Here is a 12,229-nt window from a genome sequence, read left to right on the forward strand (position 1 = left end):
AAATCCCCTCCCACGCCACCTACAAAGTTCTCCACACATTTGAGGGTGGGAAATTATAATAAAGGAAGTATTTTTAAATCTACTTAGTAATATATATTATCCTTTTTAAAAATCATGGAAAGCTGTTTAATGGAAATGTCATAGATCAAAAAATTGAGAATGGGTATAAGTATATTGAGGTGACTTTAAATAATAACAATTTAAACAGACACAAAGTTTGCAAAGCCTTTTATATACATTTTCTCATTTTAGTCTCACAAATCTTGTGAGTTAGGTTCTACAAGTATTAGCTATCATCTTTTTAGTGATTAAGAAATTGTGGCTCTGAGAGGTTAAGTAATTTGTGTATTGTCTCATGAATAGTAAGTCTAAGCTATACTTGCCTTCCCAAATAGGATTTTAGGATTATGTTTAAAAAAGATAAGGGGTAGGGGTGGGGGGCAGCTAGGTGGTACAGTGGATAGAGCACTGGCCTTGGATTCAAGAGAACCTGAGTTCAAATCCGGCTTCAGACATTTGACACTTACTAGCTTGTGTGACTCAGGGCAAGTCACTTAATCCTCATTGCCCCAGGGGTAAAAAAAAAAAGATAGTGTGTTGAGAGGCCCTTCACATTTACATGCAGTAATTTTTTTCCTCTTAAAGGACCTACAGACTTATTAGAAAGTAATTTTTTTCCTCTTAAAGGACCTACAGACTTATTAGAAGGCCACTTGCTGAGATCTAAAAGGTTATTTGCAAGTAGAAACTATCAGAAGATGTGAAATGATGATACAATGAAATCTGATTTGAACATTCCTTCTTTCATTGTCAGAATATTTAAACCAATGACAAAATAACAGCCAGTCTAACATATGTTAAGGGATTCTTAAAATGAAAGAAGACTAAATTTCAGTGAGAGCCTAGAATAAAGTACATAATTCCTGACAGCTACAGAATCCTGAGCTCAGGGCTCAGGAAAGAGGCTGCCTTGGTTAGGTCCTGGTTTGCAATGGGAGCCTGAGGGCCAGTTCAGACAAATGACTCATTTCTGGTTGTTTGCTTCTTTTCTTGATATATTCCAGAGTTTTCACCTAAAAAGGAAAATAAAGAAATATGAACTTCTGGTTCATAATTCTCAGGTCCAGTGCCCTTAAGGCACTTGCCCCAAATCAGCTGAGTAAATTTACACATTCTTGCCCAGAAGCCTACTTCTTAGCAAAAAAAAACCTAAGAATTCTGAAGGAAGCAGAAAGCAAGCAAGCCTTTTAATAAAACTCTATATGTGAATTGGATGTGTTATATGTTTATTCAGGATGTAAGCATTATGCTTCACCAGGAGTTAGATGTTGCTTTCTAGACAGCATTTTATTCTAAAATTGCTAAACTTTTCAACTGTAACTGTTCAGATTACAAAGAAAGTGGCCTCACAAAAATATGTGTCTGTGGCCTTTCTCCAAGATGAGGCTGGGGAGCTGTCAGATGTTTATCATCACCTCTCCTCTTGGAGGGTTCTACAAAGGACCTTCTGAGTTCTTGATTAAGCCTTCTCGCCTGGAGAGGGCTCCAGGATATCCCCTTGCAGATGGTAAAGCCACTTGTGGCCTAAGAAAAAGGCTGTTGTTACCCATGCCACCCTTACCACAGTCCTGGTGTCTGCACAGCCATGCCTCTGGGCTAGATTCCACAGGTTGACGGACAGCTGGTTAAGTTTGTTGTTTCGAAGATCACCATGAGCTAAGATGCTGTTAAAGAAGGAAAGTGCCAGAACACTTTGGCGCTTCAGGGTCTAAAGCAGACAAAAGAAAATCAGTTATTTGTCTTGCCATCCAACCACCAGTTTGAAACCAGAGTGACAAAGCTATCCTCCTGCCCTGGTAGAAAGGGTGCTGGATCTGAGTTAGGGACCTGAATGTGAATCCCAGCTCTGCCTCTTGCTTCCCTGTCACTCCCTTATGCTGATCATCCTCTCTGGTCTCAGTTTCCTCTTTTATGAAGCGAGGGGGTTCTAAATCTATGATTCTATAATCAGAAGTGAAAACCTAATAGATACAGGCATCTGATGAAAATTGGGAAAAACAGATTGGTTCTCTTTTGGTATTGATTTCATTCTGTATCATTGCCAACATTTTTGTAACTGCCTAACTCATGTTTCATTTGTCTCAAAGTTTGGAAATTAAGCTTTCCTGTAAATCACTCATTGTCTCTGAGTTAAGTTTAGAAGTTCAGTTACCAGGCAGCTAGGTGGTACAGTAGATAAAGCACCGGCCCTGGATTCAGGAGGACCTGAATTCAAATCTGACCTCAGACACTTGACACTTACTAGCTGTGTGACCCTGGGGAGGTCACTTAACCCTCACTGCCCCACAAAACAAAACAAAACAAACAAAAAGTTTGGTTCCCCTGCTTATCATTGTTCTATTCCTGCCTCAAGGAAATCTGTTATCCTTGAAGTGGATTCAGGGAGACTCCAGAGAGACTAGTCTGTTATCCAAGGAAGCCTGGTCCACTATTGCTAAACTGTTCCTAGCAACAGGATGAAAGGAGGGGTTGTTGCCAGCCCTTCATTTCCAATTTCCAGCCAACTATTTTGTTCCTCACACCTGTGATGCTACAGACTTTGTAGGTAATAATAGTATTTTCCCACCTATGATACTGCCTTCTATTCTGGATGCTCCTCCTTTTGTCTATAAGGAAATCTTTGCCCCTCATTCAGGGTCTTAGCTTTTTTGAAGGGGCTAAGGCCCTGTTTGTTGGCAAATTCACACTGTCAATGAATTGATTATGCCCAGAACTCTTTGCTTCAGTTTACATTTATTTCAACTGTAACACTAATAAATCTAAAATAAAGCTCAAGTTTCTGCCTGGAATCATTATTGTAATTAGCATTCATGAAAATGCCAGATTACACCAACCAGGTGGCTTTATCCTTAACACTAATGACCTATACAGACACTTCTTGCTCTTATAAAAATAAAGTCAAACTCCTTAGCTTGGCATTTAAGGCCCTGCACAATGTGGTGATGATTTAACTGTTCAGCTTTATCTTTCCACTCCACCCAAGTCAGGCTTTAAATCATTCCCATTGCTGCCTTTGTTCATGCCATTCCCTAAGCTCAAAATATCATATCTCAGTATCTTTGTCAGCTGAACTCCAAGCCATCTCTCAGACACCATTGGTGCTACCATCTTTTTTTAATGCCAGTGATTTTCCCAACTTTATTGTTGATTCTTTTTATATCAAATTCCCAAATCTATCCCACCCACCCACTGTGAGTTTTTTCTTTTAAACAAAGATTCAAAAAGAAATCGTTCTGTAGGATCAAATGTCTGCATCTGACAATATATTCAATATTCCACAGTTCCCCACCAAGGCAGTGAAGTTACATTTTTATCAATTCTTATTGCGATCACAGCACTTCCATGTTTCAATCTTGAGCTATCCTACTCCATCCTTCCCTTTCCTTCTTGACACCAAGCTAGAAATGATCCATCTCTTCTTTGAATTTTCATAACATTTTCCTTGTTCCCTTTTTATTTTCATCACATTCTTAAACAGTCCTTAATCTCCCACCATCACCACCTCAGGAGATAGTACGCTCCTTAGAATGAGGGAGGGTATCTTATACTTCATGTTTCTTCCTCAATGTTTGGTTCAGTGCCTCTAGCATAGAAGAGGCTCAATAAATATTTGTTAAATTGAAGTAAAAAGCACATGTTCGCCAGCCGTGCCAACAACAGATTAGGAAATAGGCTTGGGGGCCTTCTCAGAATCTACCTCCCACTCCCTAGAAGGTTCATTGCCTTAGTATCATAAATAAATAACAGCTGAACCTTTCTTCTGATGCTCCAAGAGACAGATGAATCATGCTTTTTTCTGCATAAATTCCAAGTGTTATGTTGCTGAAACATTCTGCCCAAATCTACCAAAGCGATTGTTTTTCTCATCAGTTCCCCTGGACTTAATTACCGTCTCTATGCTGATGATTCTCAAATCCAACCATGCTGCTCTAGTCTCTCTGTTGACCTTCAATCTCACATCTCCAACTGCCTTTCATACACCTTGAACTGGATGTCCAGTAGAAATCTTAAATTCAAGATGTCCAAAATAGAATTTATTGTCTTTCCCCCTAAACCCTCCCCACTTCCTATTTTTCCTATTGGGGTAGAGAACAACACCATCCTCCCAGACCCTCGGGCTCACAAGCTAGAAATCACCATCTCTCCCCCCATATTTAAGTTGTTGCCGAGGCCTATGGATTTCACCTTTGCAACATTTCTCCCCTCTGATGCCTACACCATTCTAGTCTAGGCTCTCGTTATCTCACACCTGGATTATTATAATAACAGTCTGATCCATTCTCTCTTCAGCCACTAAAGTGATTGTCCTAAAACGCAGATCTGATAATGATACTGTATACTCCAGCGGCTCCCTATCGCCTCCAGGATCAAATACAGCAATGCTCTATTTGGCCTGCAAGGTCCTTCATAACACTGCCCCTTGCTGTCTTCCCAGTCTTCTTAGACCTTACTTCCTAACACATACGCTTCAATCCAGAGACGCTGGCCTCTTGGCTGTTCCATGAACTAAACACTCCATCTCTCAACTCTAGGCATTTTCTCTGCCGGTCCTCCGTGCCTGGAATGCTCTCTCTCCTCCAATCCAACCACAGAACTCCCAGGCTTCCTTTAAGTCTTAACTAAAATCCCACCCCCCACAAGAAGTCTCCCCTCTTTTAACTATTTCCTATTTATCCTGTATATAGCTTGCTTCATATATGTATATTTCCATGTTGTCTCCCCGGTAAGCTCCGTGAAGGCAAGGTCTGTCTTTTGCCTTTTTTTGTAACCCCAGCACTTGACACCGTGACCGGCACATAGTAGGCTCTTAATAAATGTTTCCTGAATTGATTGAACCTTATCTAACCCCCATAATTTCAAATGTAGGTTCAAACCGACTAAAATAAATAAAACTAACTAAAAACTGAACAATAAACTCTAATACAGAAAAAATTAAAGGCAAATAGAAAATGTAAGAGGTACATTCCAAATTGCTAACATTACAATCCCCATTCCTATTACTAGCTAATTATATGCAAGACAGAGCACCTAAGTGGCATAGCAGATGGAGTGCCAGGCCTGGAGTCAGGAAGGCCTGAGTTTAAATCCAGTCTCAGACACTAGGTAGCTATATGACCCTGGGAAAGTCCCTTAACCCTGTTTGCCTCACATTCTTAATCTGTAAAATGAGCAGAAAAAGGAAAAGGCAAACCACTCCAATATCTCTGCCAAGAAAACCCAAATGTGGTCATGAAGAGCTGGACACAACTAAAAATGACTGAACAACAACAACAATGTGGATTAGTGGCTGAGCACATTTGGGGGGAGGGGGGCAATGAGGGTTAAGTGACTTGCCCAGGGTCACACAGTAAGTGTCGGGTGGAGGCTGGATTTGAACTCAGGTCCTCTTAAATCCAGGGCCGGTGCTTTATCCACTGTGCCACTTAGCTGTCCCTTTTCTCTTTCTTTTTTTTGTTTTGTTTTGGCTGAGCACGTTTTAAATCAAGATACTTGCATATATTGTGTGTGTACTTTAAGTTCCAAGAAGAATGAACATTCCCCCCACCCACCCAAAATAGCAATCTCAATTTTAAGATGAGCTGGTGTGTTGGAATTTTTAAAATACTGAAACTAGGAGGCAGGTAGGTAGCACAGTGGATAAAGCACTGGCCCTGGATTCAGGAGGACCTGAAGTTCAAATTTGACCTCAGACACTTGACATTTACTAGCTGTGTGACCCTGGGCAGGTCACTTAACTCTCATTGTCTCACAAAAAAACCCCAAAAAGCAAAAACAAAAAACCCTGAAACCTATGATTAATCATAGCAGTTCCTTATGAGCTGCTTTTGCTCCATAAAAGCAGAAAACATATCAAATTCAGAGGTGGGTCTACATTTGTTGTTAGGGAAGCTCAATAAACCTCCAGGAGCCAGCCTGAGAGACGGGAAGACTTGGGAACAAGCCCTGCTTCTGATGCCTACATGGTACTGGACAAGACTCAATTTCTCAAGCAATTTTTTAAGACCCTGTTGCAGAGCAGTTGCCAACCTGCATTGGTAGAGGGAATTTCTGTCCCTAGAGTTCTCTAAACCAGTGAAATCACAAAAAAGAAATCCTAAGTTCAAACAAAGGTCAATATAAAATGTAATAAACAACACTCAAAATTTGGCCACCCACAACCCCCTTGTGCAGGAGCAAATACTAATTTTTAAACTGTTAATAAACCTGACCTTCTTTTTTTTTCTAATTTGGATCTTGTTACCAAACATCCTGTCACTTCTCTAACACAATAAAATCCTAACCAAAATGGAAAGGATCATTCATATAAAGAAAACCCAAATCTTCTTTCCCAGGTTCAGATGCCAAAGCCTCTAACAGCAGAGAAGCTCTGGAATAGGAAAAATGCCCCAAGCAACAAGCAGCCTCCAGGCCGCCCTAGCCAAACCCAGCATCTATACATCCATACATCCATACATCTCTATAACACAGTAACTGCTGTAAAATGTGGGGTCTAATTTCAGCTACCACCCTCAGAATCAAGCAGGGCCTGTCCACACCATCCAGCAGTATGGCAGTGTATGACCCATGCAGAAGCCCCCAGTACAGACAAGGATGCTGATGATATTCATAAACTGAAGAAAATGTCAAAGGAAACAAATAAATTCCTCGGACCAAGAGATGTCCAAGAGTAAACAAGTCCAAGTAGAACCTCAGACAAGAAAAATTCCCTGCCCATAAGAACCACAACTGTATCTGGAAGAAATTAAATAAGACATATAAAACGGCAAAAATAGCAAGAAGAATTAATAATTTAAAATAATATTAAGAGAGGCAGCTAGGTGGCATAGTGGATAGAGCATCAGTCCTGAACTCAGGAGGACCTAAATTGAAATCTGGCCTCAGACACTTGACACTTACTAGCTGTGTGACCCTGGACAAGTCACATAACCCCAAATGCCTCACCAAAAAAAAAATAATAATAATATTAATAAACCTCACCCTAAAAATCAGAATGGGTCAAACAGAAAACAACTCAATGAGACAACAAGAAACACTGAAACAAAATTAAAAAATGGAAAAAAAAACAGAAGAAAATAAAAGGAATATAATACCAAAAACAAAAGACCTGGAAAAAGGTCAAGAAGAGATAATCTAAGAATTAGACTACTTGAAAATCATGAACTTCTCCAAAAAGCATGGTTACCCATATTTAAAGAAATCATAGGGCAGCTAGGTGGTGCAGTGGATAAAGCACCGACCCTGGATTCAGGAGTACCTGAGTTCAAATCTGGCCTCAGACACTTGACATTTACTTGCTGTGTTACCCTGAGCAAGTCACTTAATCCTCACTGCCCTGAAAAAAAAAAAAAAATACTGCAGGCAGCCAGAAAGAAACAATACAAGTACCAAGGAGCCACAATAATGATCACACAAGAATGTGCAACTACTGCTTATAAAAGAGAAGGCACTTAGAATAAAAAATTCCAAACGGCAAAAATGCCAGATTATGATGGGCTTTATAAGCCAGAGGGTTTTATATTTGATCCTGGACATGAGAGAACCACAAGAGTTTATTGAGTAAGGAGATGACATGATCAGACCCATGCTTTAGGAAAATAAATCTGACAACTGAGTAGAAGATTGAATGATGTGGGAAGAGATGAGGTAGGGAGACCAACCAGGTGGTGAGGTAATGAGAGCACTTTTACCACAATGGTGGCAGTGTGAGAATAGAGAAGACAATTACATGAAAGAAGTTACAAAAGTGGAATCAAGAAAATTTTGCAACTGATTAAATACAAGGGAATAGTAAGAGAATGAGGAACAAAGATGACACTGAGATTACAAGTCTAAGTGATGGTGGTGTCCTTAACAATAACAGGAAAGTTAGGAAGACAGGAGAGCTTGGGTGGATAATGAGTTGCATTTTGGACATGTTGAACTTCAGCAAAGAGATGATTTAAAACGTAAGATTCACATACAGTCAAAATGAAAGACTGGAGCAAAATCTGTTATGTTTCAGCTTAACTCAAAAGCAAAAACAATAAGGGTGGTAATCATGATCTTATGTAAGGGTACAGTATAGTTAAATAGGATAAAAAGAGAAACTACATTATGCTTAAAGGCACCAAAAATAATGAATCAATATAAATACTTAAGTATATGCACCAAAACATAAATGCCTAGCATCTAAAAATTAACTGACTTGCACAGAGAAATTAATAGTAAAATTATAATAGTGGGAGGCTTTAATGTATCACTTTCAGACTTAGAAAAATCCAATGAAAAGCTACATAAGAAAAAAATTAAGGACCTGAATATAACTTTAGAAGAAAATAGAGATATTAGACCTCTGTTAATTACTAAATGGAAGCAAAAAGAAGTTTGCATAGCCTTTAGCTGTGCATAGCACTTTTTAAAAAACTGACCATGTACTGGGTATTGGGACATACAACCTTCACCATATATACATACACACACACACACATATATGTAGACAAGCCAAAATTCATGATTTATTGACCACAGTTAATGAAATTAAAATTGAACATGGAGGGCAGCTAGGTGGCGCAGTGGATAGAGCACCGGCCCTGGAGTCAGGAGTATCTGAGTTCAAATCCGGCCTCAGACACTTAACACTTACTAGCTGTGTGACCCTGGGCAAGTCACTTAACCCCAATTGTCTCACTAAAAAAAAAAAAAAATTGAACATGGAATTGATTGGGTAAACATAATTAATTAATTGGAGCATGAATAACTTAATCCTAAAGAACTGATGGGTCACACACAAAAAACAAATAGAAACAAAATTTCATCAGATAAAACAACAATAATGACATAACATACCAAAACTCACGGGATGCAGCTAAAGCAGCCCTTAAGGGAAAATTTCTATCACGAAATGCTTTCATCATAAAAACAGAAAGAACAAATAAATGAATAAGGCATGCAACAAAAAGCCTGGGACAACAACAAATGAAAAACACCCAACTAAACAACAAAACAGAAATTCTGATAATTAAAGAAGAGATTTAAAAAAATGAAAGCAAAAAAAAAAAAGATTTGAAAAAGAAAACTAGGTGCTTAAGAACCCAAATGTTAACTAATCTGATTTTTTTTTTTTAAATAGAAGAAAACCAAAACTGTCCCTATCAAAAACGAGAAAGGAGGGGCAGCTAGGTGGCGTAGTGGATAGAGCACCAGCCCTGGAGTCAGGAGTACCTGAGTTCAAATCCGACCTCAAATACTTAACACTTACTAGCTGTGTGACCCTGGGCAAGTCACTTAACCCCAATTGCCTCACTAAAAACAAACAAACAAACAACAAAAAAAACCACCTCAGGCTAGGGGCAGCTAGGTGGTGCAGTGGATAAAGCACCAGCCCTGGATTCAGGAGTACCTGAGTTCAAATCCTGCCTCAGATACTTCACACTTACTAGCTGTGTGACCCTGGGCAAGTCACTTAACCCCCATAGCCCTGCAAAAAAAATGAGAAAGGAGAATTCATAACAATTGAAGAAGAAATAAAGGAAATAGTCGGAAACTATTTTACTCAATTATATACCAAAAAAGTTCACAACTGATAGGAAATTAATAGCTACTTACAAAATATAAAATACCCAGATTAACATAAAAACAGTTAACTCAATATCAGAAAAAGAAACTGAATTAGCATAAATGAACTCCCAAAGTGTGTGTGTCGGGGGGAACCCTCCAAGACTGGATAGATTTACAAGTGAATCCTAACAAATTTTCAAGCAAATAATCATATCATTATTACACTTTTTTCAAAAATAGGAAAAGAAGGGACCCTTCCAATCTCTTTCAATAATATAAATATGGTTTTGATGCCTAACCAGAGAGAAAAAAAGCAGGAAAAAGAAGTTTTCATGAATCATTTAAAAAAATAAATAGAGGGGCAGCTAGGTGGCACAGTGGATGGAGCACCAGCCCTGGATTCAGGAGTGCCTGAGTTCAAATCCAGCCTTAGACACTTGACACTTAGTAGCTGTGTGACCCTGGGCAAGTCACTTAACCCCTACTGCCCCACCAAAAATAAAAAATAGAAAAGAGCAGATGAAACTCAGAAAGACACACAGAAAATCAGGGTAGTGTTGGAACTACCCTACTAAATTTGGAAAACAAAAAAGCTACATGTAGCATTTATTAAGTGCTTCTTATGTACCAAGCACTGTGCTATTAGAAATTTTAGGCTTCACATATAGTCCTACTTTTCTGTTCCATATTATTCAGGCCAAAAACCTGCTAGGCCCTGGATTCCAAAAGTTATGCTGTTCATCACTGATGGTCCAGACCTAAATTAATTCAATATAGCATAGTTGATATTTGGAATTTCGTTTTCCTTCTTTTCTGGAGTGTTTGAGGCAAAGGTAGGTGGAGAAAAAGAGGGAGAATAAATTTCTGTTTATTAATTTGTAAAGGAAAATTCCCACTGAGCCAGAGGTCAATTTCTACTTCTGTAACAACCTACCTATTTAAAAAATACCAACAAATAACCTACCTACCTAAAAAGTAGCTGCATAATTATGTCTGATCCATATCCACTACATTAACAAATTTTACTCTTGACTTTGGCCTGAGTAAATCCAGACAATACCCTCACTGAAGCAGAGAGAAAAGTAAATGGCTTATAACTATCAGTTTAATCAAATGCATATTGACCTTGTCAAACTGAAATAGATGTCATTTTTGCCAATATCCAAGCTCCCAGAAAACAGAAGAAAAGAAGGTGCTTCTACTACTGGATGGACACAAGCCCCACATTTCATCTATTAGTGCTAATTAAGCAAAAGTTGCAATTTCTGAAGATCTAGCACTCTTCAGATAAAGTGACCAACAGTCCATGTAACAGGATGACAACCATTCTCTACTTTGATCCAAAAGGATACTACTAAAAGAAAATTTCAAAGTAAAGCCAAGTAAAAAAGAGAACCTTTTTAAACTAAAATTCATTGAAGTGGAAAATATTGTTAAAATCAAAATAAGGAATACAACCACCACCTAGCTGTCCCACTGTACTTCTCTTCTGAATAATTATATTGCTTGTTTTAAATGCTAAAATTCATTTAAAACAATACCATTGGGCTTGTTCCTGTAATGAAAAATCATGTTGATCAATACTAAAAGGACAGAAAGGCACTAACGACCATTATAACAGTATAGTACTAAGTTTGCAAAATCCTAGAACACTTTAAATTGAAAACGACGAGTTTCTTTTTAATTCTCCTAAAGAACTGCCACTTGTAGGAAGTGTTAAGCATCTGGGCTGGTTCCCAGCTTTACCTCAACCCAAACAATTGCAAAAAGTTCTTCATTAAAGCATCATAATCCCCTTGAGATGACTTTAAAACACATTTCTATTCATTGTGAAGCAGGGTCCCCAGAGTGTTCAAGCTAAAAGGAGGAGAGTCACTTGAAATCATCAAGTTCCACATTAAGGCTGCTCTCCACAGCCATAAGCGTCACTCCCTGCTGTGCAGGGAGAAATCTGACACAGTTTTTTCTGTCCTTCTAATGTGCATGAGCAATGGGTCTAATGCTTGCTGAGTTACTGCAGGGAGGTGGTCCGTACAGGTTTTCATACTGCCCTTTCAGGAAAGATATCAATGTTAAGTTTCAAATCAATCCATATCTTGCCTGTAATAAAAATATCCAAGTATTTAGGTATTTCAGATGGGAATGCCTGTTGTTCTAGAAGAATCAAAATGTTCCCAGAAAACACTCCCAAATTTCACTATTTTCTCTTGAACTTATTTTTTTAAATTAATTAATTAATTAATTGATTTTTTTTTCCGTTACATGTAAAGATAGTTCTCAACTTTTGTTTATACAAGCTTTCCAATTTCAGATTTTTCTCCCTCCCTCCCCTAGACAGCAGGTAATGTGATATATATATATATATATATATGTATATATATATATATATATATACATACACACACACAATATATATATATATACATAATAACATTAATCCTATTTCTGCATTAGTCATGTTATAAGAGAAAAATCAGAGCAATGATGAAAAACCTCAAAATAGAAAAAACAACAGCACCAAAAACAAAAGAAATAGTATGGTTCATTCAGCATCTATACTCCACAGTTCTTTTTTTTCTTGGATTTGGAGATCCTCTTCTATCATGAATTCCCTGGAACTCTTCTGTACCAC

The 12,229-nt window shown here is 38.2% G+C and overlaps 1 protein-coding gene across 1 annotated transcript in view; it reads right to left on the minus strand.

The window, feature by feature from the left end:
- Positions 1 to 211: 211 nt before the first annotated feature.
- Positions 212 to 12,229, minus strand: part of VPS35L (VPS35 endosomal protein sorting factor like) — a 121,451-nt gene continuing 109,433 nt past the window's right edge. The window contains exons 30-31 of the mRNA XM_043975875.1: positions 1,622 to 1,768; positions 212 to 1,073 (exon numbers count right to left, since the gene is read on the minus strand). Of these exons, the coding sequence (XP_043831810.1) occupies positions 975 to 1,073; positions 1,622 to 1,768 (246 nt within the window). The 3' untranslated portion in view covers positions 212 to 974. The remainder of the gene's footprint in view (positions 1,074 to 1,621; positions 1,769 to 12,229) is intronic.

Source organism: Dromiciops gliroides, chromosome 1 (genome assembly GCF_019393635.1).
Source record: "Dromiciops gliroides isolate mDroGli1 chromosome 1, mDroGli1.pri, whole genome shotgun sequence".
NCBI lineage: Eukaryota > Metazoa > Chordata > Mammalia > Microbiotheria > Microbiotheriidae > Dromiciops > Dromiciops gliroides.